The 19,237-nt window shown below is 26.2% G+C and overlaps 1 protein-coding gene across 1 annotated transcript; it reads left to right on the top strand.

The window, feature by feature from the left end:
- The first annotated feature begins 614 nt into the window (after positions 1–614).
- LOC100211320 (serine/threonine-protein kinase NIM1) lies at positions 615–15,660 on the top strand. Its single transcript, XM_065818396.1, has 3 exons — positions 615–1,147; positions 14,328–14,596; positions 14,756–15,660. The coding sequence occupies exons 1-3, from the start codon at positions 883–885 to the stop codon at positions 15,509–15,511; spliced, it is 1,290 nt and encodes a 429-aa protein (XP_065674468.1). The 5' UTR covers positions 615–882; the 3' UTR covers positions 15,512–15,660.
- Positions 15,661–19,237: the final 3,577 nt, after the last annotated feature.

Genomic DNA, 19,237 nt, shown 5'->3' on the forward strand with positions numbered 1-19,237 from the left:
GTTTTTTTAGTTTATAACTTTTTTTTATTTTAAAAGTTGTTTTTCTTAATTTTCTACTATTTGAATATTTCTAAAACTAGAATACGCGACTATCTCAAAAACTAATAATTTTTTTTATTTGAAATTTTCACAGTTTATTCATTGATATTGTAGAAAGGGCTGGAATTAGAATAAATTTTATCTGACTTATCCAGTGCGGCTGCACTGGATCGAATTAGTTTATTTATTAGAATTTAATTACATGAAGTTCAAAAAAAAAAAAATGTTAATTTGGGAGTTCCTCTTTTCATTATTATGTAAATGGTTTTTCACCAATGTTTATTTCTATTTGCTTTCTCTTTTTTATTATTATTTGGTTGTCTTTAATTTTTGTTTGTTTGTTTGATCGCTACAGGGTGTCACTATTTTGATTTGTTTTCTAAATAAATGGCTCCAAAAAAATTTAAGAAGTTTATGATTTGTTTGTTAAAGATTCTTTTTTTAAATACATTGTTTTGCTATACAAACACAGTCTTAACTTACTTAAACAAAACTTGATACCTGATAATAATTCATTAGTCACGTGACCATTTTTTGTTAAATTGTTTTGAGCATTACTCGCCGCCAAATAAATTTTTTATGTTTTCACGCAGCGACGTACCTTTATAGATTCATTTACAAAATATATCATTCAAGGAAAGATTGACCAGGGTCGTAGCAACAATATTCTTCACTCAAGTGTAATTTTTGTACACAATTCAAAATTTTTTAGATGAATTTGATAATCAAACGCATGACTTTAGATTTATCGTTTGTTGTTAATATAACAAAAAGTAGGTGTTTATATTTTTTAGAGAAAGGAAATGATCCATTTTAAAAACTCCCCTATGATTATGTATTAAAATGGCTGTTGACATCCTAAAACCTAATGATTGCATTGATAATACTGTTAAAAATGTGACATTAAGTAACGAGAAAAATAATAATGTTAGTCAAAACCTAAATGAATTACCGCTATACCAGAAACTTGTAAAAGAACTTTCTGAAGACGAAAGGTGTTGTAAAGAATTGCAACTTGGTAGAAGAATTGGTTTTTATAAAATTCGAGGAGATCTTGGGAGCGGTAACTTCGCTCAAGTCAAGTTATCTTACCACTGTTTAACAAAAGGTTTGTTGATTTATAAAGAGATTACCCAGTTGATTAAGTAAAAGGCATAATAAACAACTTATCTAAATTATTAAAGAATTTTTTATGTCAAGTGATGAATATATATATATATATAAATATATATATATATATATATATATATATATATATATATATATATATATATATATATATATATATATATATATATATATATATATATAAAAATATATAAATATATATAGACACACACACACACAGACACACACACACACACACACACACACACACACACACACACACACACACACCACACACACACACATATATGTATATGTATATATATATATATATATATATATATATATATATATATATATATATATATATATATATATATATATATATACAGATCTAGACACACACACACACAGACACACACACACACACACACACACACACACACACACACAGACACACATATATGTATATGTATATATATATATATATATATATATATATATATATATATATATATATATATATATATATATATATATATATATATATATTTATTAGGGTGTCCCGAAAAATAGCATTTTTGAAAAATATATGCTGCCACCCCCTTAATGTGTTCTTGTGTTCTATATGATAAAAAAAAACAACACTGGTTTTTAAAATTTTTCGAATTAAAAATATTTTTAGGGGTCCCCGATACTTTTGAACACATAACAAGTTCCTAAAATTATCAAAAAAAATTTCTTCAAAAGTACATAATGTTGGGTCTCAAATGAAGTGTAATCATATGAAAATTTCAAAAATGATAATATATTATAAAAAGCCCCGTTGGAAAAAAATATTGTAAAAAAACTTACTCAAATGCACTTTTTCCTTTTATAGTTAATAAACTCATTTTCAATACTGTTAATTCTAACATATTTGTTTTCATATAATATAGTTGTCATTTTTAAAATTTTAATATTATTTCGCTTCATTTGAGACCCAACATGATAGAGTTTTAAAGATTTTTTTTTGATAAGTTTAGGAACTTGTTATACGTTCAAAGGTCTTGGGGGACCCCAAAAAATATTTTTAATTCAAAACTATTTTAAAACTATTGTTTTTTTATCATATAGAACTCATTAAGGGGGACAGCATATATTTTTCGAAAATATTGTTTTTTGGGACAGTCTGATATATATATATATATATATATATATATATATATATATATATATATATATATATATATATATATATATATATGTGTGTATATATATATATATATATATATATGTATATATAATATGATATATATATATATATGTATATATATATATATATATATATATATATATATATATATATGTATGTATATATATATATATATATATGTATATATATGTATATATATATATGTATATGTATATATATAAATATGTATATATATATATATGTATATGTATATATATACATATGTATATATATATATATTTATATATATACATATATATATATAATTTTACTTATATTCTACAAAATAAGTGCTCAATTAAAAAAAAAAAAACAAAGCAGTAATAAATTAATAGAAAATCTCCTATCAAATTTTTTCATTTTGCACAGTGTTTTAAATATTGCCGACCTCTTTCTATGTTTTATGGTAAGACCTTTGTATCAAATAATTTTTGCCGACCTGATGCCGACCTCTAAAAGATTGAGGTCAGCAAATTATTGCTGACCTCATTTTTCCTAATTCGGAGGGTTGATATATATATATGTGTTTTTCACTAATTTACATATATATATATATATATATATATAAATAAATAAATAAATAAATAGAATATATTTCAGACAACAAGCATGTACAAATTAGGAGCCAGGTCCATAGTTTTATTTTTGTTTTTTTTTAAAAAAAGAAAAGTATTATTTTAAACTTTGATTAACTGAATTAATAGAGTGATTCACCAAGGTACAAGCCATCAACTGTTTACGAAAAGCATGTCTATAGTTTAAGATAATTGTATGAAAAGATGGTAATCTGAACTCTAAAAGCATGTAAGATATACTATCATATTTGTTGTATCCGAAAAACATTTTAGCACATTTGTTGTAGCAATACTGAAGGCGTGCCATTGTTTTATCATTATAGTTTTGCCACAAAGGAACACCATATAAACAAATGCAGTATGCTTTAAACAGTTTAACCTTCACTCTGGTGGAACATAAATGAAAGCGTCTAATTAAGATATTTGTACGTGTGTAAAGGCCCTTCACCTCTTTGATTATATCAAGATCATCGGTTAGGTCATTTTTAATTATATGACCAAGGTATTTGAAAGATTCAACAAAAGCAATTTCACATCCTGACACACATAATTCTGGGAAGGAGTTTGATATAACTTTTGATTTTTGAGTTGGATTAAACACCATACATACAGTTTTCTTGGTATTAAAGGACATGTTAATTAAGGAAGATTCCTTATTTGTATATATATATATATATATATATATATATATATATATATATATATATATATATATATATATATATATATATATATATATATATGTAAATTAGTGAAAAACACTTATCTAACTTTTATCTTCTATTTTAAGTTTCACCATTGCTGGATCATCAGGAAGAGTTCTTTTCCTGGATCATCAAGAAGATCATCAGGATTGCTGGATCATCAGGAAGGAACTCTTCCTGATGATCCAGCAATAGTGAAACTTAAGGTAGAAGAAAAAAGTTAGATAAGTGTTTTTTACTAATTTATTATTACTCTGTTCTTTAAGAACATTGAGCACTCTATTTGTAAAATACACTAACATAATTTACATATATATATATATATATATATATATATATATATATATATATATATATATATATATATATATATATATATATATATATATATATATATATATATATATATATGTATATACATATATATGTAGCTATACATATATACATATATATATATATATATATATATATACATATATATATATATATATGTATATATATATATATATATATACATATATATATATATATATATATATATATATATATATATATATATATATATATATATATATATATATATATATATATATATATATATATATATATATATATATATATATATATATATATATATATATATATATATATATATATATTATGGAAGATTTAAAGCAACTGAGCTTTTAATTTGAAAGTTTTATAGTGAAAACAAAAAAAAAAAGTTAAACTAGAACTTTCTGTAACTCGAATAATTCTTTCTGTAAAAATAAAATAATTTAATGATACCATACAGTTATTATAATATATCTTCCTTGTGAAAGTCCGCGTTTATAATTTTCTACTTTATGATAATATATAGCTATTTAGTTTACATATTATTAAACTGCTGTTATTCTAGTACATAACATATATATATATATATATATATATATATATATATATATATATATATATATATATATATATATATATATATATATATATATATATATATATATATATATATATAGACTAAAATTCACCTTACTGAAATGTATCAAATACCCAACTAGTTGACTACATTCCTCAAAAAATAACTAAAACTTTAAAATCACCTTATAGGGGGGGGGGGGGGGAGGTTGTCAAATCCCCAAAAACGGGTCTGTATTTTTATATATCTGCAACATGTAGTCAATAACAATGTATACACAAACACATATTTATATATATTTACATATATATATATATATATATATATATATATATATATATATATATATATATATATATATATATATATATATATATATATATATATATACATATACATATATATATATATATATATATATATATATACATATATATATATATATATATATATATATATATATATATATATATATATATATATATATATATATGCATGTTGCTATTGGTTACATGTTGCAGATGCAATGTAGTGTTTAATATAAATAATGTTAGGTAATGCGACAATTTAATAGTTTATCTTTTTAAAATATATAATAATGCTATAGCAAAAATTTCAAACTTTCAATTACACAAAATTTTAATTTTATTTTAAATATATTTTCAATATTTAATAAAAATTTCTTTTTATACAAAAAAAATGTGTCAGATATAATACATTTTTATTTAGATATGAAAAGATACTTGTCATCTATTATATGTGTTATCTAAATTTTTTATTTATTTTGAAATTAAAAAGTCTGATGACTTTTGATGAATTTTGAGTATCAAGTAAAACCTTTTTTTTAATCAACATTGTGCCAGATATTTGGATATTTATTATAACTTTTTTCACCTGATTAACAGCTTTGGCATTTTACTGTTATTTTTTGTTGTTGTTGAAACTATTGAAATGTTTTTTTTTTTTGTTTTTTTTTCTTGTAAAAAAAAAACATACATAAAAACAAACTTTAATGTTGTAATATATATGTTTTTAAATGTTATGAAAATACTAATGCTGTTTTTAAATGCATTTTTAAAAATATATATATATAAAAAAAAGAGAAAAAATAGCATAATATAAAAATAATAAATTAAAAAAAAATTTTTAACAAACAAATATTTTTTATTTTAATAAAATATGAATTCAATTAAAAATAGTTTTCTATACTCAATGAAAAGATGAAACAGAAACACTGTTGCTATGTTGTCATTTTAGTTTTATATAGTTAAAGGAGGAGGAGGCATAACAATGTTATATGATAATCATACATTTCTCAAGGTTTTAAACCTCAACATTATCTTTAGTAATGTTTAAAAAGTTCTAAATGCCACTTAATTAAAATATTTCATTTTTAACAAACAATGGAGAAAACTGTAATCATTTTTATTTTAGTTTGTATATTAGTGTTTGATAGCTAAATTATATTTATTTTAGTTTGTATATTGGTGCTTGATTGTGTTTCTGTTTTTTTAGACTATATATTATTAATTTACTGTAATATATTGGTGCTTGATTATGCCGTAACGATTCTTGCTGGTTCCAGCAAAAATTGAGGCTCTGTAATAATGTAACGTATACAGACTTTGATTTTAGTCAACATTTTTAAACACGAGTATAATTTTAAATTAGTTGTGTAATTTTTATAATCAGTATTTAATAACCACAAACAACAACAACAAAATTACAACTTAAAAATACCAATTATGAGGAGATGAAAAGTTGTAATAAAAATTACGTTGAATGTCATGACACATGAAGTTTTGATAAAGTAATGATAGCTCTTGTATTTGAGCAGCATAGTAGTGTCAGCAGAAAAGAAAAAGATATGCAATCTTACAACAGTGGAGTAGAGGCTCAAGTTATTGAATTATTGTTACCAGTAAATAACTGAGTTTTGTTTCAGTTAAATTTCATTATCGACTGTAAACCCACAGCAATCACAGAAGAGAGATCAAGTTCAAGATCAGCTGCCTGTTCTAAGCAATAGAAAAGTGATGGCCTTTTGTAAATATTGGAGTATATTGTTGTGTTGACAGTAAATAGTGCCAATTAAGATGCAAGACTGTCCAGAAGGTTATTAGTATAGATCAGAAACAATACACAGTATAGATTCTTGTAGTACCTCAGAAGTTACCGGAAATGAAAACAAGTGTTGACCTTCAAAGACAACTTTAAGTTAAAAAAAAAATGATTCAATAATTTAAAAAACTTTATCAGATACCATATAAGGCAAGCTTATGAAGAAGACCAGCATGCCTCTATACAAAACATTTGGTATATCAAGAGCAATAGCTCTTGTCTAGCACTAGTTAAATAATTTAGAAAGTAATTAAATTGTCAAGCAGTTGTTAAGTAGTTTAGAAAGTATTAAAGTTCTAGAGAACTTTTGTTTGTGACAGGGATCTGGATCAGGTGTAGAAGAATTTAAGAAGGAAATAACTTTAGCAACAAAGGCAAGAGTAATATTGATGCCTAACAGTCAATCAATCAGTTTCTTTGAGATAACAAGAGTATTGCCAATAGATTCAAGAGATAAATTAGAGGAAAAGTTCTTTGCAAATAGTTTTTCATTATCCTTTGGAGAAGTAATTATAATTCATGTATGAGAGATGGAATGTTAGACTTACCTTTATTAATGGCATTGCTAAAGGGATTCCCAAGTGCTGATACAAGTTATGTTTATTTTGTAAATAAACATTTAAAAATAAGTATTAAGTTTATTAAAATTACCAAGACAAATTATTTATTAAGGTATTAACAAAAAACATGTGTTGTTTTGCCATTATACTTCCGGTTGAGAGGTTAATATTAACTGCATGAATCTGCATAGTTTTTTCCGTTTTTCAAATATTTTGTTTTAATAATATTTTACCGCAGAGTTAAACGATTTACACATTTAGATAGGGTTTTATCTTTTTATAAAAACACATTTGCATTACTTTCAAGCGGAGATTTTTAAATAAAAAAAAATTGTAAATAAACGAAGAATACCGCTTTTTTACTTCATTTTTTTTAAATTTCCATTAATATATTTTGTTTACATTTACCCGTAAATTAAATTTATTTGCACTATTTCTTACTAAATCCAAAAAAATAAAATTGTATTTTCGTTTTTATGATTTTATTAGCAAAACTTGTTTTTAACAAACATCATAATAATTTTTAAATTTACATATTTATATTTATAGCTCGTTTTTAATATAAAAGGTATATAAAATTATATAAAAACATTTTTTCATTAAAATTAATTGCAAAAGGGAAAACCCAAATATAACATAATGTTATAACTTGATTTTATGAACTTAAATGTTTTGATGTCATTTATTAATAACAAAGCACATTAATCAGATTAATATTTTTTAACTTACCTTTGAGAGAGAAAAAATGGCGTAAAAAATTATAAAGTTTTTTGCTTTTATTTTGATAAATAATTTGTTTTTAAAAGTTTAATTAACATGAAACTTATTTTTTAAGGATTATTTAAGATGTACACATTATGTCTTAGCATTTGGAAATTACCTTAATATACTTAGAAACTAACTTTTGAGATATAATAAAAGAATAAGACATCTCAGAATAATGGACTTTAGTATCAACAAGATCTTTTTTGCTAAGATTTCTTCCTATAACAAAAAGATATTTGTTCTCTAGAGAGTTGTTTTTGTTGAAAAGATAAAAAAAAAATGGTTATGATTAGAAGTAAAAGTAGGAAGGTAAAAACCAAGAATGAGGCTTGACTTTAAACTGATAAGAACGTTTAAAAGCTTTCATGTTTTTTCAGCAGAAACAAAAGGTATGAGCTTATGGACCATCGAAAACAAAAAATTACAAATGGAATCCCAATTAGTGTTAAGGAAGTAATGAGAAATGATAGGGGGTAATTACATGTAAAAGGAGGATAATCAATCGCCTCTCAGATATTCTTTAGAATTTAACCAATGGTGAGTTGACCATTAATGAAACATAAAAAAATGTAATGTTTGAGCTTCCAAATCAAAATGGTTTAAAAGTTATGACATTTTCATATTCACCCTAAAATGCTCATTTTTGTGTGTGTAAATAATTTAGGTTTTAGTGGAGGAGTATGACTGAAAGTTGGTACCTGACCATTTTTGAAGGTGCTGAATCCAAAGATGAAGGGAAAATAATCTAATTTGAAATATTTGAATATTGAAAATAATTTTTTAATTTCAAAATATTGCCAGTCAAATTTTTTGTTAAGTTATGTTTCACTCATAGAAAAGTTTAGGTCTCTGGAAGTAAAAAGGAAAAATATATTGCTCTGTATAACTTGCATTTATACTCAATATTTTTAAAAGTATATATGGAAATTATTTTACATTGGAATACATTAAAAGTATAATTGAAGAGTTTAGCGCTAAAAGTACTTAAGTCACAAAATAAATGTTTTGGGAAATCTACTTAGATTAGACTTAGAAGTAGATTTTCTCAAAAAATTTACTTTGTGACTTGAGTACTTTTAGCACTAAGCTCTTCAGTTTCTTGCATGGACACCTTCCATGTGCAACATGGAATTGTTAGTATTATGATGTTTTACAGCTGTTGATGAAATCAACCTCTCTGAGAGCTACCACAGAGTTCAGGAAACCTTACTACTAACAGACTTCAGAACCATTAATCTGAGTTATAGAGCTCATTGGATAGCCACTTCTAAGGGGGCGCAAGCATATGATGAAAAACCTATAAATGTCAAGTAGACTAGCGGTCATTCTAGACAGGAAACCATATAACATCTATGTTAGTCTAATAAATGAAGATGTGCAAGACTGGTCAACAGAGATTTTCTGCTTACCTTATAGACTTAGGATAAGAGGCTTTCTGCAAGACTGTATTTGCTCAACCTAAGTATTCTTATTATATCACTATCTGCAGTCTTTACTCAACCAAGAGCCTGATGATAGTTAAAAATCCATAATCACGCATAGACATTAGCAACAAGTGTATATTAAAATTCACCAATAGGCATAAAAAATTATATTTTTAACAAAAGGTTTCATTTTAGAAATTTTATTTTTAGACTTCCTTTTTGACATTAACCCTGCTTGATTTGTATTTATTTAAATATTTAAAAGCCTAAAATTTAGCCATCTTTTGATTGCTAATTCAAAATGTTTAAGGAGTTCCAACAGCACTGCGCTCAAATTCGCAAATCAAAATTAATCCATTGGAAATAAATATTCAAAAAGTTTCTCTGTTTTTAAAATTAAAGTTATGCAACCGATTGTTGAAGGTGTCATCTTTGTTCCTAAAACTTATTTTAAAAAATCATGGAGGAAGTTTTGTCTCTTAAAGGTGGAAATAATTAATTTGACTCTATGATTTTTTTAAATTATGTGCTCATTGTATTTTTATTTTTTTTTTATTTTTTTTTTACGTTAATTCACCTCACCAAGGCCAAGAAGACCACTACAGTCACTGAAGCTACTTTAGTTGTGGTAACAACTCTCTCTCAACTCTATAACTCCAAAACACAAACCTTGACAAACAAGGCCACTGCACTGAGAAACAATTGAGTGTGGTACTACCAGAGACTTAGTGGGGATTGAACAGATTTCAATTAAAGACTAAAAATAAAAGTATAATAAACAAAAAAATTATTTTTAAACTTTATTTCATTTATAATCTTTTTGATATATGTGACATTATTATTGGTATTAGATGTTGATGCAAGTAAAGATTAAGAAATAAAATAAGAATTAAAAAAAAAAAATTACTTTAAATTTTGATTAATAAATAAAGATATAATTTGTAACATTAACATTAGTAACAAATGTTGTCACCATATAAAAACACCAATTAATCATTGGATTCATCAATCAAATCAAGTAATCATTGGATTCATCATTTTATTAACTTTGAAAAGGAAAACTTTACCATTGCTACCAAATGTTATTTTTCTTGTTTTTTTTTTGCAAACTCTTTATCACATCATGGAAGTCAAGATTTCATGCTAATTGAGACTCTACACTCAAAGTAGCAACAAAAAAAAATCTTGATTTCAATTTACTGAATGAACACTCACTGGAATTGAAGCAAAAATATGCAGTACAATCAAGTTACCCAAGAAATTTTGTACAACAAGTCGAATGGAGAAAGAGGTTTTTCTCCAAAGTTTGCTGTATGAATTTGTTTCATGTAAAGCAATTCTTCAGCCTGTTCATTATCAGCCACGTCACATAAGTATTTCTGCAAAAAAAGAGAACAAGCACTCTTGATCTCTGCTTTAAATAGTTTTTGATATTCCTAGAAAAAAAGAATATAGCAAAGATTTCTTGAACGGCTGTGATAGTGAGTCCTCTAATCAGAATCAAGAATATAATAAAAGTTAGTTGGTTATAAATATATTTATAACCAATTAACTACTGGTGGGGGTACCTGTAGGGGCCGGGGCCCCAAGCAGTTTACTTGGGTGATTTGCCCTCTGCATGGCCCTGGATATATGTAACGTTATCACTCTTACCCAATGATGTTATATCTATAACATCATTGGGTAACATATAATGATTATATATCTTTATAAAAAGGGTAATAAATAAATAAACAAATCTAAAAAAATTTTATCATTTATAATTGTTTTGGAAAAATATGATATTTAATATTATTATCGGTAACAGATGTTGCTTCCACTAAAGAGCACAAAATAAAAAGGGTATAATTTTTTTATCGATTTGATTTAATTTATCTATTTGATTTTATCTATTTGATATAATTTTATCTATTTGATATAATTTTTTTTATCTATTTGACAGATTAATTATGACAAAAGATGTAAACTGGAGATTCTTAATACATTGCAATAAAAGATAACAAAAAAAAAAAAAAAAAAAAGGAGATATTGAGCAAAAATATCTTTAAATTTTTATCTGGTAAATAATATATAATCTTTATAATAAATTTTTATCTGGTATATAATATATAATCTTTATAATAAATTTTTATCTGGTATATAATATATAATCTTATAATTAGTCATAATTATTTTGAAGACTCAATCATTGCCGCTTTTGCTATACAATATTAATCAGATATCAATAGAAAAAAAAAACATATTCAAACTTTATGTCATTTATTATCATTTTTTAAATGATATATTTAACATTACCATTGCTACAAGATGTACAACTGGAAATTACAAAACTGCAACTGTGCAAATGAAGATTAAAAAATAAACATAGCACATTTTATGCAATTTATATTCATATCAATACAATGCAATTTATATTCATATCAATACAATGCAATTTATATTCATATCAATACAATGCAATTTATATTCATATCAATACAATGCAATTTATATTCATATCAATACAATGTAATTTATATTCATATCAATACAATGCAAGGTGTGTAGTTAAACTTCAATAAAAAATTCCATCTTCAGAGCTGTAACTCAAGTAATGTCAAGGTATGTGGGGTTACTTTGACATGTGTTAGAATGTTTTTACCCGTCACCCGTCGGTCATTGTTTAAATTATTTTAACAGATACTGTAGCCAGATGTTGAATGATCAAATATAACTATTTTTATCCACATAATTGTAAGTATAAATAGCTCAATACGGTGGGTATAAATTAAACAAATTTTTAGTTTTTGTTGTTGCTAAAAAACTTTTGTTAAAAGATAAGTAAAACCATACTATAATATTATCATTTTACATGTGTTTTTATAATGTTGTTTATAAATGCTAAGCATTTAAGATTTCTTTGTAGCATTTTTTTTCAAACGCATATTTCAATTTTGGGGTAACATTGACAGAAATGCTTAAGTCATCAAGAATCAAGCAAAAGTTGGTGAAATATCTTACAACTTATGAATCTTTTATGGTACATGAAATGGAATCAAACAAAGTGATCCCTAAATTAAAAGAGTTTTAAAATGTACTAATACATCATATGTTAACAGATCTAAAAACTGACACTTACAGAAAGTTAAAATCCACACCTAATTATGTTGCATAATACCATAATACTGGTAAGAACGAAACATCAGAACCTCAAAATGTAAAAAATCTCATTGTTTCAGGAATTAAACCAAACACCAAAAAATGTTACAATGAAATCTAGCAAAAAACAATGCTGCGAGGTTTCATCGGAGTCAAATATTGAGTCACTGATGTGTTGTAGAGCTTAATAGATTGATAATTTTTAGAAAAAAAGTTTTTAATCATAAATTAACATTTTTTAATTATAAATTAACATTTTAAAATCATAAGTTAAAATGTTTTTTTTTGTTTGTTTGTCAAAACTACAATGATAATTTCACTTCTCAATGTAAATATACATATAGATCTTTTTCATTGTTTGGAACACAAAGAGCCTTAGAACAAAAAATATAACGCATAATATAATGGGTGAATAAAACAGTTAAAGTTCATCATTTGGCAGGAATTGATTAAGCATGTTTCATCTATTACTGTAGAATTGTAAGGATTCATTTATGCCTGCAGGAGATATTAGGATTCGTGTTTTTTGAACAAAAACGTAACTTTTGGTACATTGCTCCCATTTTTAGTTTACAAAGAAAATAGTAGATTATATGTAAAAAAAAATGTATTATTTTAGATATTCCAGTCATTTTTAGATTCCTAATTCCGGTCAGTTATTTTTTTCAATAGTTGTCAATAGGACCTATAGGTTGTTTATTAACAACATTTTGGGGTAAGTTGGCAAAATTTTCACGAGTTAGTTACCTCATAGTATTTATTATAAAAAAAAGTATTCTAATAAGATTATTATGATTTGTAACAATAAACAAATAAATTTGTTTTTAATTAAAAAATTAAAAAAGATTTTTTTGCATAGAAAAAAAAGTGAGCTATTGTTTTGCATAGAAAAAAAAGGTGGGCTATTGTTTTGCATAGAAAAAAAAGGTGGGCTATTGTTTTGCATAGAAAAAAAGGTGGGCTATTGTTTTGCATAGAAAAAAAAGGTGGGATATTGTTTTGCATAGAATAAAAAAGGTGGGCTATTGTTTTGCATATAAAAAAAAAGGTGGGCTATTGTTTTGCATAGAAAAAAAAAGGTAGGCTATTGTTTTGCATAGAAAAAAAAAGGTGGGATATTCTTTTGCATAGAAAAAAAAGGTGGGCTATTGTTTTAACTAATTATACTAACTATCATTTGGTACCAACTTGAAGGAAATTAAAATATTTGGCTTAAAATTGATGATAAAATAAATAGTAAAAATTTTTTTTTAATTCTGCACTTGATAATACAGAGGCAACTAGTGCCGGACTCCATTTATTGGCATTAATTTTTTTAGAGTGTAGATGAAAATTTTAAGTGATTGCAAGTATGGGTTTCTAACTATTCTCAGCAATATTGTTTCAAATAATGTTCATTATTGTATTATAAATAATACAAAAAATATTTTTAAAATCATTTTACGGGGTAATATTAAATGTAACAAAAAAAGTCAATATTATATATTTAGTAACTGTGTGCAAAAAGAAAATATACAGAGCCTAACTCAGCTAGACTTTAACACCCGATTAATGTTAAAAATGTATCTAACTTGGATTTGAAATTTATAATTGTCTTTGATTCTACAAACCCCAAATTTGAAAATCCCAAATCTTTGCATTTAAATATTGTTTTGAATTAAATCAAAGTCCTATGTACAAGTAAATCACTTTTTACAATAATAATAATGATGATAAAGATTTTTAAAAAAATATCTTGTATTTTTAGAAAAAGTTGCTTTAAAAATTCTTGACAAAACAAAACTTGACGAGAAGACGAAGAGATTGCTCTCACGTGAAATTAAATCTATGGAAAAGTTAAATCATCCAAACATCATTCGCATTTTTGAAGTTCTTGAAACACCCTCTAAAATATACATCGCTCTTGAGTACGCTTGCCATGGGGAACTCTTTCATAAGATTTTAAGTAACGGCAAGTTTTTAGAATCGGAGGCAAAAGTTTACTTTGGTCAGCTCACTTCAGCAGTTGCATATATGGTACTTATCTTTCTATGTCATTTAAAATTTATTTGAAATGTAATATAATGTAACTAGTTTCGAACTATATGTACACGTCACCTTTATTATTTTTATTTCATTAATAATGCTAATAACTTTTGTTTTGATAAACGATAAATATTTTATTTTTTTTACTAGCACCAGTGCAACATTATTCATCGTGATATTAAAGCAGAAAACGTTTTTCTTGCCTTAAATGGTGTTTGTAAAATAGGTGATTTAGGTTTTAGTACAGTAGCCAATCCAGAGGATAAACTTAATACGTTTTGTGGTAGTCCCCCGTACGCTGCGCCTGAACTTTTTAAAGACGATTATTACATCGGCAGATATGTGGACATTTGGGCACTTGGCGTTTTACTGTATTTTATGGTAACAGGCTTCATGCCCTTCCGCGCTGATACCGTCGGAAAATTAAAAAGAAAAATTTTAGAAGGATCTTTTACTATACCCGATCATGTTTCTGCGACTTGTCGTTTTTTATTAACGCAAATTATTCGAATGGTACCTTCTGATCGGTATAGTTTAAGTGAGATTATGCGAAGTCTTTGGATGGAAGGTGTAGAATTTCCAATGCCTTCTAAGTCTCTATCACTTAAACCGGTAATTAATTCAGTTGATAATTCTCAAGCCGAAAAAGAGGCTTTAAAGCAATTATTAGGCTTTGGAATTACAGAAGATATGATAGAAAACTGTACAGATGATTCGAACAATTGTATAAATGGTACCTACCGAATAGCCGTATATCAAGAGCAGCGAAAAGATCTAGAACTTCAAATTGAAAAAGAAGCGATGATTCGTAAAGATATTGAAGAAATTCGATTGAACAAACGAAAATCTGTCTCTAAATCAAGTTCAAGCAATTCACCTAAATCAGAATTCTGTACAATACTTTGAAAAAATCCCTATCGACATCGTATATTGCGTTCTAAAACCATTCAAAACCTTATGTATTTAAACTATACCAAACTATTTTCTAATTTTTATCTTGTATAATAGAAAAAAATTGTACATATATTTATGGAAATATTTAAGCGTTATTTATATATTAAATTTTTTTAAATTAAAAGCAAGTAAACCAGTAAACCCAAAATATATATATATATATATATATATATATATATATATATATATATATATATATATATATATATATATATATATATATATATATATATATATATATGTATGTATGTATGTATGTATGTATATATATATATATATATATATATATATATATATGTATATATATAATTTTATTTATACAAAACTCGCGCTTTAATAACATTTTTGCAATCCTTGACAATTATGCAGATATTGTTAAATTTATGCTTAATCCATATTTAAAACTCTATATTTCCTTTTTTTTTAATATAGTAATCTCGACAATAGTGTTGAATTAAAGTTTTCAACAAAGGCTAACGTCGCTTTGTTATTTCTAAACTATATATATAACCCTGTTGAAAATATAAAAAGTACCTTCAAAATATTGGATGTTTATCTGGTTATTCTTGTTTTTTTTGTTTTTTTACTACACTGTAAAAAAAACTCCGTAATATTTATCAGACTTTTTCCGTTGTTATGTTACGGTAAAAAAATCCGTTTTCAATAAATTACGGTCTTTTACCTATACTTTTAAGACTTTTGAAATAATCACATCGTTTAATATGTTATGATAACGAGAAGTTCCGTAAATTTAAATTACGGACTTTAACCGTATATTTTAGTATACTTTAGTATAGTCTCTAATTTACAAAGCGCCATTTTTCTTTTTCACGAGGAAAAATTGTGCACGTATATAATTTTAAGTAAGAAATTTTAATATCTTTATATTTGTTTTACTGAAACTAAAGTGCTATATATTTTTAAGGTGGTAACCCTAGAAATAAAAGTTGATTTTTGATGAAATTTTCAAAAAAGATATTTCTATTGTATTTAATTAAGAATTTTAATACCTTTACAAAAATGTATAACATGAATAGGTTTTTTTAATATGATTGTCAATATATTGATATAATTGTGAATTGGTTCTTGTTACTTTTCCCTAGCAACGCGCTAGCAACATGTAAATGCCCTAAAAAATGCAGCAGAATACTATTTTTGAAATATTTTTATGGCTATACTTTAAAACTATATAATGACTATAAGCTATACTTTAAAAACAAAAACACTTGTTAAAGTTAAAAGGATAAGCATGAAGTTTGTCTGGTGACATGAATTGCTTATCGAAGGCAAATTTCTTTTTTGTTTTGAAGTCTATTTATTTGAATTTTTTATTTTTTAGATTTTAGTTAGTAAAAATGATTTCAACAAAACAAAATTTACAAAGAAAAATAAAAAAAATACCACCAAAGAATCGCCACATGGTTAAAACCAAAGAAAAAAACTTTAACAACAACAAAACTAAAGCAGATTTAGAAACTGAATGTGCAAGCTCCAGGAAACTTAAAACTGCAGGTTTTGTTACTGAATCTAGTAATAATGATGATAGTAAATATTTTATGTTTATGGATATTGAGCAAATGAAAAAGTTAATTTTACCAATTCTGTACTGTCCTAAATGTGATAACAAACAACCGATATAATTTATTGATAACCTGAAAAGAAGAATGGGATTTGCTCATTTATTAGAATTGAAATGTATGAGCTGTGGTTGGATTAATTCCTGTTTCACAAGTAAAGAGTGCCATGATTCTCATCGAAAAACTAAACGTGGTCGCAAATTGTATGAGTCAAATGTTCGAGCAGTCATTAGTTTTCGTGAGATTGGTCGGGGCAAGGCAGCATTATAAATGTTTACTAACTGTTTTAACATGTATGGTATTGGTGAATCAGCTTTTGACAACTTAAATGACAACTGTATTTCAACTGCATATGCTAAATTAGCTGAAGTATCAATGAAAAGAGCTGCCAGTGAATTTTCTCAAGCGAGTAATCAGCCTGCAAACGCGTTACAATAGATGGTTCTTGGCAGAAGAGAGGTCATGCATCATTAAATGGTTTAGTTACAGCTGTTGTTGGTGATAAAGTTTTAGATTATCAGGCTTTCTCAAAACACTGTAAAGGTTGTACAATGTGGAGATCCAAGGAAGGTACACCTGAACATGATAGATGGAAAGTAAATCATAATTGTCATATAAACCATACTAAATCCTCTGGTGCCATGGAAGCTGCTGGTGCTATTCAAATTTTTGCACGTTCCATCCAGAAAAACAATATAATTTATTCCAAATATTTAGGAGATGGAGATACTTCTTCTTTTAAAGAAGTTGTTGAATCTAATCCTTACAAGGAGAATGGAGTTAACATTGAGAAATTAGAGTGTATTGGCCATGTGCAAAAGCGACTTGGTACTAGAGTTCGAAATTTAGTGAAAAACTTCAAAAAAAAAGGGACAAAAGCTCCAATACATGGTAAAGGGAAACTTACTGATACTATTATTAATTCCATGCAAAACTACTATGGTCTTGCTATTCGGAGAAACTCTGATAATGTACTACTGTGATCAAAAAGTAAGGTGAATTTTTAATTTAAACTTCCCGCCTTATTCGAATCGTCCAATCTTTTTTATTTTTAAGTTGGTAGGAATGTCATTAACATTTGCGCCAAATTACATATCAAACTCATAATTATTTTTTTTTTGTTTACGCTTGTTTCTGAAGTACCAAGAGTGCATTCGGCGATTTTCACGATGTCTAATTTTGTTGAGTAAAGAAGTGCTATTAAATTTTGTTTGCGGAATGATATTTCTGCTGCTGAAACGTATCGAATGTTGCAAAAGGCCTTCGGTGAAGAGACTATGTCTCAAAAAAATGTTTACAAGTGGTACAAAGACTTCAAAGAAGGCCGAGAACGTGTTGATGACTTGGAACGCTCCGGACGACCATCGACTTCGATTGATGATCGCCACATCAACAAAATCAAAGAATTGGTGCTTGGAAATCGTAGGTTAACCGAGACCTTGTTGACATGGTTGGAATATCATTTGGGTCGGTGCAAGCGATTTTGAAGGATCATTTGGGCCTCAGAAGACTCAAATCACGTTTGGTGCCAAAATTTCTCAATTTCTTTGAAAAAGAGCGTCGCGTTAAAACGTGTGAAGCAATGCTTTCTGACTATCAAGACGTCTACAAAGAAATTATTACTGGCGATGAGACTTGGGTCTACGCATACGACCCTGAAACAACCGACCAATCGAGTGAATACCGTGAAAAAGGCGAGCCGAGACCGAAGCAACCACGTCAAAGTCGCTCAAAAATCAAGGTCATGTTGACTGTTCTCTTTGATTATTGTGGTGTCGTGCACTACGAATTCCTTCCAACTGGCCAAACTGTCAACAAGGAATATTATTTAAGCGTTATGTGACGTTTGCGTGAAGCTATTCGCAAAAAGAGACCGGAATTATGGGCCAATAACTCTTGGATTTTGCACCACGATAATGCGCCTTCGCACACAGCACTGATAATAAACGTGTTAAACATATGAAGCACAAATCTTCTAATATGGTGTTAAAACAGCGTAAAAAACTAAGAAAAATTAAAAAAGGCATAGTGGATGTTGAGGTTTCCAATGAAAAACAAACTTCATATATACCTGGTGGTTTTTAAACATTATTTTTGAAAT

This window comes from Hydra vulgaris, chromosome 14, assembly GCF_038396675.1.
Source record: "Hydra vulgaris chromosome 14, alternate assembly HydraT2T_AEP".
NCBI classification, from domain to species: domain Eukaryota; kingdom Metazoa; phylum Cnidaria; class Hydrozoa; order Anthoathecata; family Hydridae; genus Hydra; species Hydra vulgaris.